Source organism: Juglans regia, chromosome 13 (genome assembly GCF_001411555.2).
Source record: "Juglans regia cultivar Chandler chromosome 13, Walnut 2.0, whole genome shotgun sequence".
In the NCBI taxonomy this organism is placed as follows: domain Eukaryota; kingdom Viridiplantae; phylum Streptophyta; class Magnoliopsida; order Fagales; family Juglandaceae; genus Juglans; species Juglans regia.
In genome coordinates this window covers 3,777,156-3,789,856 of record NC_049913.1, presented here as the reverse complement: position 1 = coordinate 3,789,856, position 12,701 = coordinate 3,777,156, and the positions used below count along the sequence as shown (strand labels likewise).

Below are 12,701 nucleotides of genomic sequence, written 5' to 3'. Positions count from 1 at the left end.
ATCGAGTTCGACTCGAGGAGTCCGACCCACCTCCCACCCAACCCGAATTAGGGTTACACCAATCGGAGCTTGGAATGCGGCCGAAAAGCAAAAAAGACCGCGAAGAAGACCCTCGAGCTGGACCTCTCCGCCTGCTGTCTACCTTCAGGTTTAGCACCTTTGGGATTCATGGAATTTGGAGGAGCTTCTTCTAGGGTCTTCCACGGTGACCAATACCGTTGCCTCAGCCTCTCTCCAAGGAAATTTCAAACGCGGACGGACCTCTCGGGCTTTTATCATCGTCGCCCTTCAAATGTCTCTTTTCACCTTTTTACCACAATTGCTGGCAGAGATTGTACCTGCAAAGCCACTCTGGGAGACAGGAAAGTCTCCGCCGATAAGGTCCTCCTTTCCTTACCCTCTTAGTTTTCGTTTTCCCAGCAACTTCTTACTTCTTATTGGAACTCTGCAAGTTGATAATTAGGTTAGTAGTGGCGATTTTTAGTTAGACTGATTTACTTCATTTTATTTATTTTGTATTTTTTGGCGCATGGGTGAATTTTGTTGTTTCAGGTGAAGAATACGTCTGGACATGAATTTGAGCTTTCAAGTTTAACGGCTTTGTCGCCGTTGGATGGTCGTTATTGGGGTAAAGTTAAGGACTTGGCTCCTTATTTGAGCGAATATGGTCTAATCTACTTTCGCGTTTTGGTTGAGGTGCTCTTTTAATCTCAAACTCTTTTGCATCATATTGTTGAAAATGAAAATAAATTATTCATCTGCGTGTGAGACTAATCAAGTGAAAGGGAAATAGATTATCTTTTATATATATATATAAGTAGGGAAATAGATTATCTATGCACATACATAAAAATTAAAGTTTATCCATGCACACACTCATGTTATACCAATCATCTCCATTTTTATTGTTATTATTTGGTTCTTTGTGGGAGTCTTTTAATACTTTGAAGGGCTCATCTTTAATTTAGATATGGTCTGTCAGATCAAATGGTTGCTGAAGCTTTCACAAATTCCCGAAGTCACAGAGGTTCCAAGCTTCAGTGAAGAAGCTCAGTTGCATTTGCAAGGACTGATTAATGGCTTTAGCATGAATGATGCCTTGGAAATTAAAACTATTGAAAAAGTGACAAATCATGATGTAAAAGCAGTGGAATACTTCTTGAAACAGAAATGCCAAACACATCCAGAGATCGCTAAGGTTGGTACTCACTTTTATTAGTTCCTTCAGATTTAGATCTTACCTGCCTATTTACATAACAGTCTGTTTTTATAGATTTCATTTTGAAGTTTTAGTATTACCGGACAACCCTCTTTCTCATTCCAGGTGCTTGAGTTTTTTCATTTTGCTTGCACATCGGAAGATATCAACAATCTTGCCCATGCATTGATGCTGAAAGAATCAATGAACTGTGTCATATTGCCTCTAATGGATGAATTGATTAGGGAGATATGTAACACAGCTAAGGATAACGCACACATTTCAATGCTCTCTCGCACTCATGGGCAGGTGATATGCTATATATTGTATGTAGTTAGTTTACAAATAATGTTATTATTCACTGAGGGGCTGCAACATTGACCTGTGCCTTGTTGTTGAGCTCTGAATTTATTAAAAATGTATGTCTATAATTTCTCAAAATCTTTCAAAGACTTTTACTCTTGCTATATGAAGGCATCGATCAACATCTTATTTGAACAACATGATGTGATAGAATCAGCATCTTGATGTCTGAACCTGAAGTGTTGATTTTTTATCATTTATATAGTGTAATATTCAGATTTCCTTCCCAAACATCACTCAAACACAAAGCACTTTTCAATTTCAAATTTTCAACTTTTTCATCTAATCATTACAATTTTTCCAAACTCCCAAACAAAACACAAAAAACAACATTTTTTTTCAAATGTCAAAACAAAAATAATATTAAAAAATTATATTCAAACAATTTGTTAACTTTATAATATTTTTATTCAACTTTTTCTCTCCCCCTCAAAGCCCAATAAAACATATTAACTCTAACCATTTCACGACTGTTCCCGGATATATTGAGATATTCAAGTATCCAAATGGACCCTAACTCTTACATACTCATAGATAGATCATCTTTTTTTTGTGCCTACCTTAGCCAGCTTCACCTACAACTTTGGGGAAGGAAATGGCAGTTTTTGCCGTCAGGTTAAGCAGAGAAAGGCGGGATATTTCTCAGGTTGAGATAATGGGGAAGTTTGCTGGTGCAGTTGGAAATTACAATGCACATCTTGTTGCATATCCAGATGTTAAGTGGCCTCAAATCGCTAAAGAGTTTGTAAAATCGCTTGGACTGAGTTTCAACCCCTACGTCACTCAGGTATGTTTCTTGCCCTTTTTCCTTCAAAGTAAACATGTGTGGTATTTGGTTCACATGCTATGTCTACACTAATCCGTAAATTTGTAAGTTTATAGAGAATGGAAAGAACTTTTATGGATTCGTAATATTAACCTACCAACTGCTTTTGAAAAATTCTTTCCATGGAATCTCTGTTAGACCATGACTATATGGCAAATCTTTTGAATGGATATTAAGTTACCTATGCATTTATTATTCTTCTGATTGTTTCTCTGCTTGTTCTGCAGATAGAAACTCATGACTATATGGCAAAACTTTTTCATGCAATTATCCAATTCAACAATATATTGATTGACTTTGATAGGGATGTATGGGGCTACGTATCTTTGGGTTACTTTAAGCAGGTTAGCATCTGATGTAAATTTTAATTTTGAATGCATGGTTCTAAGTTCTCCCCTTGCAAAAAATTGACATGTTTGAGGTTTGAAATTTTGAACAGATAACCAAGGCCGGGGAGATTGGATCTTCAACTATGCCTCACAAAGTGAATCCTATAGATTTTGAAAATAGTGAAGGTAATCTTGGTGTGGCCAATGGAGGTTTATCTCATCTAAGCATGAAGTTACCTATTTCACGTTGGCAGGTACGACCTCCTCCAGTTTCCATTTAATTTTTCTTTTCTTCCTTGAATCTTTTTGTTGGTTCAGGGTGTTGCTCTGAGTCCCTGTGGTAATATTTAATTCTCTGACTAATACAACTAAATCTTCATGAGCAGTTTTTAGCGCTGTTGCAATTTTTTCTAAAAATGTAATTGATTGTGGGTTGTTGCAGTCTAGCAAAATAAATCACTTGTTTTATGTTGCATTTGCAGCGTGACTTGACTGATTCTACTGTTCTGAGGAACATGGGTGTAGGACTAGGGCATTCAATTCTTGCCTACAAAAGCGCGCTACAGGGATTGGCAAAGCTTCAGGTATGCTATATGATATAGAATTATGCTGCATGTCTTCCACAAGGTGGCTGATTATTGTTGCAAACTAAGGTCTCATCTGTGTTCGCATATGAGATGAGATAAATTGATATTAACGTTAAAAGTTTAATAAAATATTGTTAAAATATATTTTTTTAATATTATTTTTGTTTTGGAATTTGAGAAAGTGGAATTGTTTATTTTATTTTGTGTGAGAATTTGAAAAAATTGTAATGATTAGATGAGTTAAGAAGAGTTATGAAAACAACCGAGGCCTAAGTGATAAATGGAGGTTACTCATCTATGGAGATATTTTTGTCATGCATTAATTCACTGCTGCTGATCTTATGCTAGCACATATTAGAAAACTCAATAGCTGACAACTCCATATCACCTTTTTAGTGTTCTTTTTTGAAAGTGAGAAATGATTGATGATTTTCTATGCTGGGCATCTTTTTCCCTCTCATGGATTTGTTTTGAACTAGGTCAATGAAGCTCTCTTGAATGAGGACTTGAACCATTCATGGGAGGTGCTGGCTGAACCAATACAGACTGTATGTATCTTGTTAAGTTTATATGCTTATATACATGTATGCATAAAATCATTTGATTAAACTGTTTACAATTGCCATATTAGCTTCTGCAAATTGTGAGTTAAGACAGGAATTAGATACCATGCAGTGGGAAATATTAGTGCTTTATGTTTTTGTGATAAGTAAAATATTAGTGGTCTTTGTTATGCCATATAAATCTTTCCTCGGGAAAGTGGCTATCTTTCACAGATAGGATATTCAGCATAATGCATTTAGTATTCATCTACCTAGTTCTGATGTCTTCCCCCATTCTCTTGATAATGTTCTCCTATTTCCTGTGCACCGTTTGCGACTTGAATATAGGTTATGCGGAGATATGGTGTTCCGGAACCATATGAGAAGCTAAAGGAACTAACAAGAGGGAGAGCAGTTACTCAAGAAAGCATAACCGAGTTTATTGAAGGCTTAGAATTACCTAAAGAAGCAAAGACCAATCTGTTGAAGTTAACACCACATACGTATGTTGGAGCAGCTGTTGAATTGGCCAGGACTGTAGACTTGGCCGTTAATATGGTGAATGGTACGAAAGTCTTTGAAACGCATAGTTGAGCAAGTTCAGCAAGAAATATTTGTTGCTGAGACTTCTAATAGGGCGTTATTGCACCACCAGCTTGATCGTTTGTTTATCTTTTTGGAAGAGTGAATGGGCAATTTTTCATCGGATGAAAGAGTGTGGACTGTAACTGAAAATGACTGTATCTCACGTATTCGATTGATCGAGGGGAATACATTTTATAGACAATTTTACATCTCATTTTTCATGATGTGATTTGAAAGACAGGTCAAAGAAGCTTCTTTTCTTTATCCATAAAAACGGAGCGTTTCAACATCCATTGCTTTGCGTTAGTGTAAAAACAAAGCACCATGAACCGTGAGAAGCAAAGAAGCATAATCGCAGCTTCAAAAAGGAAAGGATATCTACGTGGAGGGTGCATGGTTAAGTAAACAATATGAAGAACAACTGAGCACAGCACAATTATAGTTGTCACAAACGAATTGAAGGAAGGTGTCTCCTTCCTATCTTGTCGTCTCCCACTTGGCGCGTGGTAAATAAGGGTGAAGAGAACAGATAGTGCGATGTATGGCAGAATCAGTCCGTCACGACGTAGAAGAGGGAACATAGAGAACAAGGCGTGGAGCGTAATCCATTTAAGAAGAAAAGGCTCTTCCAGTGCCAAAAGGCTTGCAGGCAGAAGAGGCAGCAAAATTGACTTCTCATGCACTGTAAATTAGAACGTCAGCCAGCAATGCAAATAATTATTACTTAAAATAGAAAATTAACTTGGAAAAATAGCACTAAACCAAAGTGAAAGAAACAAGTATTTTGACCTACCTTGGAATGAGAACATATAGAATGAGAATGCACTGTTCAGCAGTCCATAAAGGAAACCCTGGTTGCTTGGAGCCCATATCTGCTGAAGCATTGAAGGCAAACAAGTAGAAACAGTAGCACCAAGGCTGAGAAGCTTCAGCGATTGTGTTGTGAACATTCTCTTCCACTTTACAAAAACTGAAGTGGTGCACCAAAAGTTAGCCACATAATCCTCATATATGCCCCTCTCAAAAGGAGCAAGCCGACGGAGAACCTGGATGTTCACCAAGCTTAGGTAAGTCATAAAGATTGGGGAGTCGAAATAAACTCAGGAAAACTTCTGTTGAGCACCTTATACATCTATAACCTATTTAATGTTCTCAACGCCTAAATAATATATATACTTTCACTTGGAAAACATTTCCATGAATGGTCTTCAGTCCAAATGACATCCCACAATAAACGAGAAAAAGAAGTGAATTCACAATATATGTTTACCCTCAAAAAGGATTCCATAGAATGGATATATGGCCACCAAACAAGTGCAAATGTTCCCAAGACCACAAGGCCCAGTTTAAATACTTCGAGAAGTGGATTCCGGCGCCTAAGACATTTGCCAAAGAGATGGCTGAAAAATGCAGGTGCAAAATATGCAGTCATCTGAAGTAAAACACAACGAGATTCACCAATTAGGTAAGGCATAAAATTTGTTGAACTAATTTCATGATATATGCATATATATATATATATATCCACACTCGCACCATATCTAAAAACAATCATATGTCTATAACCTATTGCATGCACGTATCGATATTTTATATCAAACTATTTAAAAGGAAACCCACGTTAGCGACAAAAAAACATTAGCCAAAACAAGTACTCATTTTAGTATTTCTAATAGAATCAAGGCATACTATATATAACAAGATTACATGGTCTTACTCTCCATCACTAGAAAAACAAAAGGTGTAACCCCTTCACTCAATCCAATAATCAAGGCCTTCCCTAAGATCATTAAAGCACATAAACAGAGACCAAATAACAGTAATGAAACATGTAGTCGTCCCATGGGTAATGATTTCCTTTGTTTGGAACTTCTGTAGATCATAAGCCACAGAAAACAAAGGAGCCCTTCCCTTCTCTTTTTATGTGAATTTCAGATGTACTATTGTAAACTTAGAAAAATAAGCATTGGCAAAAAAATTTTAAAAGGTGTTATTGCAATTAGTAAGCATTGGCAAACTATCGACTCATTATAAACAATAGATCAGGATGTGCACTAATTTGAAAGAGAAGATACCTGTTTATGGTTGAGAGCAAGACTGAACAAGAAACAAGCTACTAGCTCTTTGTTAGAGTGAACAGCAGCAACAGCTCCAACAGTAAGGCCCAAGCTAATACAATTGTACTGACAAAATAAGTAAGGACGAGAAAAGAGAAATTGATTACTGACTCGTATAAAGTGCCTTAAAAGTTTAAAGGTAGAAGAAAGGGGTACAAAAAATCAATTTGGAACCTGAAAATGACCATGATCTATAAGGATCAGACATGAGCTCAGTAACATAATGGCAATGTGCCATGCTATGTCAGTTTTCTGGCCATGTGAGCGACCACTATAGTATACAAAAACAAAATAGAAGACTGCAGGAAAGAACACCAGTGCATCCGAGGATAGAACTGTCCACCTCATGAGAAGTTTTCTGCATGAAAGAGAGCATAACACCAGGAAGCTCAAACTACAAGTACCAGTGATCAATGAAATTGAAAATTGAAGCGCATAAAAAGGAAAATCCGTTAAACGGAAAAGAATGTCTCATAATACAGACCCAAGATAAGATTCATGGCCTCGAGAAGTGAAGAGAGAAACTGATTCAGGATGAAAGAATCTGATAAATAGACCATGGACATAACTCTGGTAGGCGGTAAGTGGAGGGTAGTCAAGTCCCCAGTAGCTGAGATCATTGGTTGTGCTGTTACGGTACCATTCCTCGACAGGCATATTAAGTGTGATCTCCATCCAATGCCTCTGTGCCTCAAAGTCCCCGTACTTGGGAGAATTTCCTGCGCCAGAATAAGGATGGAGTGATAAAGCCACTCTCACTAAAAGTGCAAACATAGCAATGCACAGGAAGGAGGCCGCAATTCCCTTGTGAACCAACCACCACCAAGGATCATCATCAACAACCTCCTCCTTGTCTTTCATCACCTTCCTTCCCCTCCTCTTCTCCATCTATCTTAAACTCTCCCGTCTTAAGCCCACCAATAATCCAGATTTTTGTCGATGACCTGTTAATTACATTTAAAAGAAAAATGTTAAAGAAGCTATCAAAAGCATATCAATTTATCAACTGTAGGATTGCTGTAACACAGTGCATTGCATCATAAATCGTATGATGCAAATCAGCAGGAGACAAGCTGACGAGACAAAAATTCTTGGATCAAAATTTACAGAACAACATTCAATATGAAGCTACAAAATATGAAACGAAGGATATTTCTTGTTTTTGGTGCTAAAAGAACAGGATGGATTCAATTCAAGCAAGTCCCTTCATTTCAGCAATTCCCTAAAAAATAGAATGCTTTTGAACAAACAAAAAGAACACGCGTAGGGATCCCACAAAAAACTTCCCTACGAATCTCGTGAGGCAATAAAAACAAGATTTTTTAATCCTTCTCATGAAGAAACACCCAAATAAATAGCTACCCTCAACTTAAATTTGTCCCCAAACAAACGTCAATGACATTACATGGCCTTATCAGATTTTTAGCAGAAAATGGACACCCCACAAAATGAACAATTCCCATGCCATCAAATCAAGTCACTGCCAAAATCCAATTAAAATGAATCATCAAGATTATGATTCCAAAATATAAGTAAATAAAACAATAAGATATATACCCAGCATCGAAAATAGCATATTACGTGATTTATAGGCATAGCCAACAATAACGAAGCAAGAACTGGAATGTTTGACCCAGAATCACGGAATGGATCATATAAATCAAGGTTTAAGAGAAACGATTAAAAGCAAATAAATTGAAAGGAAAAACTGAACAGAGAGAGTAGCGAGCCGAAGTACCAAGTTGGGACGTTGTTTTCCTGACCTCATAGCCGAAGTACCAATCGTGCCGTGTTTTGTTGGTAGTACCGTTCGGTCCGTGACATCTAGGCTGTCTAGGCCCAAGTCCAAATGTCACAGAGGCCCGATGTGATGATATGGGCCAGACTCCTATCAGTTCTCACTGTGAATTGAGGCTAGAATTTTTATTGAAGAAAGCCCAAAAATAAGTCGGGTTCGGTTCAAGCAGGAGTTCGGGTTTGGGCTACTTGGCTAAAAAAAAACAAAAAGCCCGTGTTTTCAGAAGCCATTGAACAGAACAAGTGGCCGAGTGGGGGAAGTCCTGAAGGCTTGGCAAGATCATGGCGAGCAGCAATGGAGGAGGAAGAGAAGAAGAGCAACTGAAACGATTGGCAGAGGAGCTGAGCAAAAACCTCAAGGAAGGTGAGAGAATTCTCGCACCCACTAGGAGACCCGACGGTACCCTCCGGAAGCCAATCCGGATTAGGGCCGGCTATGTCCCTCAAGAGGAAGTCGCCATTTACCAATCTAAAGGCACCCTGGTACATACCAGCACTATCCCCCTTGTTTGGCTTCTTGGAAAACTCATGAAAATCTCTTGGAAAATCATGATATCAGGTTTTGATGTGTATATGCATAAACACACTTGCATAGTAAAAAATAAAGTCATATCCAAAGGTTCTTGGCTTACTTGTAGTACGTATGCGTTTGGAAATCTCAGGTTATAATTCGAAGTTTAATGCTTTTTTTTGGTTGAGGAGAACTATGATTTTCAGTTCATTTAGCAACAAGAAAGATGCAAGAACTTCTAGTTTATGTGCTTTTTCTGTTTAATTTCTTTCGTTTTATTGTTACATTGAAATCGTCATAATTAAAAGATGGGCTACCAAGGACATAGGGAGTACATGGGATAAGCTTATTGATAATCAAAAGAAAGGTTACCCAAGTACACGGAGTATATGACATAAACACCTATAGCGAGAAATACAAAAGTACAAGAAAGTTCTAAAAGCTAGAAATATAAACGTACTTGTCAAAAAAAAGAAAGAAAGAACCCGATAATGAGCAACCATTTATTGGTACAGGGTTCTAAAGCTTGAAAAAAGGTTGTGTCTGTCACTATCTCACAATCCTTGAAATTTGTTTGTATGTGTTCGTCAAAATCCAAGTTATTGTTGTTAGTCTAAAAAGAGGAGGGTTTTTGGCAAAAGAAGAAAAGCAGGGGATTATAATTCCTACCTTCCTACGATTACTCAGCAGTCAGCATGCAGGGTCTTCTTGGAGGCTTAGTTGTCTCAATGGATTGATGGGGCTTCTGTGGTGCTTTTGTGATGCAGTGGAAAAAGGAGATGTCTTCACAGGTAGGGCCTCCAGGTTATGATCCTGAATTGGATACAAAACCCAAAACTAAGTCGGTAAAGAGGAATGAAAGAAAGAAGGAGAAGCGGCTACAGGTACGTTTCTCAGCTGTCTATGCTATAATTGCCTTATTTAATAGTTCTTTTGTCGTTAAATTGTACTACATTTTAGCAATTCCTTTGGGTTTAGGAACAGTCTTAAAGAGAAGAATTGATTTTTTTTTAACTCTCTCTATCTCTCTCTTTCAAGGCTGGCTCGATAAAAGATAGAACCACTTCTTGGACCTGCCAAAGATGGAATTATTTATTGGACTTGCCTTAATACTTTTAAATTTTGGGCATACTCTCAAGTTGAAATTGAAGAGGGTGGATGGGAGGTGGATTTAGCACAGGATGAGGAAAAACAATATATATTTTTTTTCTTGACCAGTAGATGTTGATTTATCTCACATTGCAAACAAAATGACTGAATCTAAAAAACATTTTAGCACCACTAGAGCGATGTTGTACAATTAGTTGTAGATAGTGTTGATGTTTTATTTTCTTTCTTTATTTGTTTGTTTTAATTATGTCCAATAAGATCTTTGTGCTTTACTCCTTGAAGATTTATTATTCTCATATATAAAAAAGTTTGTCTTAGTGGGGAAAAACAAGAAAGAAAAAAAAGGAGTGAGGGACTGAGGGTTACTGAAATTATTGGTGGCTAACAAGGATAAGAATAGCCCTAACTAATAATAACGATGGTCAATGGAAGGGAAAAATCATGTAAGGGTGAATCTCTGCATATTTTATTTTCTGGGCTGGTGAATCTCTGTAATAAAATTTGATGAAACACCTTTGATGAGGCAGTGTATTGGCACAAGAACTGAAAAGGCTGTTTACCATTTATTGTCTTTTTTAAAAAAAAAATTAAGTTCCTACTAATGTCATGCAAGTTGCTTGTTTTCGTTGATTTATCCTCCAGGCTGCTCTTGAAAAGGGTAAGCACTTGGAACAAACAGTAGATGGGGAGATAATAAAGGAAGAGCCACTACCTGTCGAAGATTTAGGTACTGGATTGGAATCTGTCAAGCAGTTAACATCTCAGATGAATGAGCTAGCTGTTTCCACAAATGCTACCGTAATTTCCCCTCCCTTGGACTCCACGGAGGAGTCAAATTCAGGAAACCCAGTTCAGGATATTGATAAAAGGATTCGAGCACTTAAAAAGAAGGTAGAATTCATACTTTTAGCATTCCTTGCAAATAAAAATGAGCATGTTTTGCAGTACCCATTTAATATCTTATTTGAGTTTTGCATGGGAGAATAGCAGTGTGTTTTGCGAACCCCAGATCAAGGAATACGTTGATTTCGAAATGAAGACCTTTGTTTGAATGGAAAAAAATCACTGGAATTAAACGCCATCGAATTAAATCATTAGAATTGCGTATAAAAATCATTAGAATTGCGTATAAAACATTCTCTTCAAAATAGGTCGGTTTCCAACGATTTCATTTGTTTTGGATTTTAGCATTTGTCCTAGTGATTTCTCAAAAATACTTGCCATGTCTCTTCAATCCCATATACTGTGTTCTTCGTTCGACCTCATTGTCAGAGTTCTCATTAGATTTCATCGATACCAATAAAGGCAACCCAACAGATTAAAACTTGTGGTATTTTTTATGCTTTACCAAAGCTCTCTTGAATTTATAGGTATTGTCTGTATATGAATCAAATGCAAAAGTACTATAAAATCTTCATGCTTTGAGCATTAATCAGTTCAGGATTTGGCAATAGTTGCACATAATCAAACTTTATAGAGAGTGTTACCTTGCCCACTCATCTTCATGCAACTTGAGGTTTTCTGAAGTGCTTCTGCATTTTCATCATGTAATCTGCATGTTTTTGTGCAACTGTCTATGTGTTATTTATGATCAGACTGCTATTTGTTATTTTTTTTAATTTTATTTTTTATCAGTAGATAGGAAAATAAATAAATGTGTGATTTGTGATTTGTGATCTGCATGTTATCTATATGCTTCTTTTGTTTTTTACTTCTCCCTTTCCATTGCTCGATTTTTCTTGATCCTCTTGTTGCACCAATGTTTATGTTCCATTTTAGGAATAAGGTAACGATTTTCCAGTGTGGAGATAAATCCAAGGTTCTAGGAACTACCAGAAGTCTCTAGACCAGACTCAATTAACAAACTACGATTGATTCACAAGAATTCAAAACTTAAGTAATGGAAGATTTTTATTAAAAAAAAAAAAAAGGCAGCCATAGCCCATAAGGATTTCAAAAGCTCACTGATATGTCCCTAATCAGAACTAACCAATGCCATAGTTTATCCAAATTAAGAATGTTTTAACCATGGACTTCTCTGGACATGATCTTCAAAACCATATAAGAGTTCCTTAAAATTTAATTCAATGATGTGTGTGAGCCCCACACGTTGACACCAATTACATGGTTGCATCAAAAACCACGATGATCCAAAAAATGGCTTGGAGAAGGCTCGTGATGTATGTGGTCATGAGGTTTTATATGCTTAGTTCACTTAATTGGTTGTTCATTTCTGCAGATTCGACTTACAGAAGCTCAACAGCAGAAAAGTGCACAAGATGTGAAGCCAGAACAGGTGGAAAAATGGACGAAGCTTGAAGGCTGGCGAAAGGAGCTAAAACTTTTGGAGGATAAAAAGGCTGAAATGGCAGTATCGTGAACTAGGATTGGGTGGAGAAACTGTGGGGTTTCTTTCATGGATGCTTTCTCGATAAAGATTAAGAATCCTGTATGGTCGGAACTGGAGTTCATCTGTCTCTTTGGTTCTTGTCAGCTGTTTTGTACACATCTCGATTGACCATGTGAGTTAATTGTTGCAGTTGTTCCACCACTCAGGATATAGCAATTTTTTCGTACTAAACAATTGCTTCAAATGCATGATTCCCAAGTCCAAAACAAAAATAGAGAGAGAAGCACCCATCATGTCAACTACTCCTTTCAGTCTTGCAGTACTACTCCTTTCATGCAATCTTATTCTTTGGTGAAACACCGAACATCACTTACCATCAATACCAT

General features: G+C 37.2%; 3 protein-coding genes across 6 annotated transcripts; 2 read left to right on the top strand and 1 right to left on the bottom strand.

The window, feature by feature from the left end:
* Positions 1–75: 75 nt before the first annotated feature.
* LOC109007046 (adenylosuccinate lyase-like) lies at positions 76–4,644 on the top strand. Its single transcript, XM_018986545.2, has 10 exons — positions 76–381; positions 553–696; positions 983–1,198; positions 1,325–1,507; positions 2,127–2,348; positions 2,615–2,731; positions 2,827–2,970; positions 3,199–3,300; positions 3,783–3,851; positions 4,194–4,644. The coding sequence occupies exons 1-10, from the start codon at positions 169–171 to the stop codon at positions 4,437–4,439; spliced, it is 1,656 nt and encodes a 551-aa protein (XP_018842090.2). The 5' UTR covers positions 76–168; the 3' UTR covers positions 4,440–4,644.
* Positions 4,492–8,331, bottom strand: LOC109007048 (probable dolichyl pyrophosphate Man9GlcNAc2 alpha-1,3-glucosyltransferase). 4 transcript variants are annotated; one of them, XM_035684903.1, is made up of 8 exons: positions 8,286–8,331; positions 7,032–7,491; positions 6,722–6,905; positions 6,506–6,613; positions 5,701–5,862; positions 5,307–5,476; positions 5,224–5,264; positions 4,492–5,112 (listed from the first exon to the last, which is right to left on the bottom strand). In XM_035684903.1, the coding sequence occupies exons 2-8, from the start codon at positions 7,433–7,435 to the stop codon at positions 4,673–4,675; spliced, it is 1,509 nt and encodes a 502-aa protein (XP_035540796.1). In that variant the 5' UTR covers positions 7,436–7,491; positions 8,286–8,331; the 3' UTR covers positions 4,492–4,672. The 4 variants fall into 4 exon arrangements, with proteins under 4 accessions (XP_035540796.1, XP_035540794.1, XP_035540795.1 ...); XM_035684901.1 differs by having other exon boundaries at positions 5,224–5,476; XM_035684902.1 differs by lacking the exon at positions 8,286–8,331 and adding an exon at positions 8,105–8,276 and having other exon boundaries at positions 5,224–5,476.
* Positions 8,332–8,560: 229 nt separating this feature from the next.
* On the top strand, positions 8,561–12,617 carry LOC109007049 (partner of Y14 and mago-like). The gene is made up of 4 exons (XM_018986555.1): positions 8,561–8,827; positions 9,623–9,739; positions 10,608–10,856; positions 12,205–12,617. Exons 1-4 carry the CDS (start codon positions 8,627–8,629, stop codon positions 12,343–12,345), a joined length of 708 nt encoding a protein of 235 aa, XP_018842100.1. The 5' UTR covers positions 8,561–8,626; the 3' UTR covers positions 12,346–12,617.
* Positions 12,618–12,701: the final 84 nt, after the last annotated feature.

Bases quoted from the DNA above. Each gene is read 5' to 3' on its own strand.
- LOC109007046 (XM_018986545.2), top strand. From the start codon at position 169: ATGGAATTTGGAGGAGCTTCTTCTAGGGTCTTCCACGGTGACCAATAC. The intron at 1,508-2,126 runs GTGATATGCTAT...TGCCTACCTTAG, and splicing joins TCTCTCGCACTCATGGGCAG to CCAGCTTCACCTACAACTTT. The intron at 3,301-3,782 runs GTATGCTATATG...GTTTTGAACTAG, and splicing joins AGGGATTGGCAAAGCTTCAG to GTCAATGAAGCTCTCTTGAA.
- LOC109007048 (XM_035684901.1), bottom strand. From the start codon at position 7,435: ATGGAGAAGAGGAGGGGAAGGAAGGTGATGAAAGACAAGGAGGAGGTT. The intron at 6,614-6,721 runs GTTCCAAATTGA...TTATTTTGTCAG, and splicing joins TAGATCATGGTCATTTTCAG to TACAATTGTATTAGCTTGGG. The intron at 5,113-5,223 runs GTAGGTCAAAAT...TCTAATTTACAG, and splicing joins CTATATGTTCTCATTCCAAG to TGCATGAGAAGTCAATTTTG.
- LOC109007049 (XM_018986555.1), top strand. From the start codon at position 8,627: ATGGCGAGCAGCAATGGAGGAGGAAGAGAAGAAGAGCAACTGAAACGA. The intron at 9,740-10,607 runs GTACGTTTCTCA...TTTATCCTCCAG, and splicing joins AGAAGGAGAAGCGGCTACAG to GCTGCTCTTGAAAAGGGTAA. The intron at 10,857-12,204 runs GTAGAATTCATA...TCATTTCTGCAG, and splicing joins TTCGAGCACTTAAAAAGAAG to ATTCGACTTACAGAAGCTCA.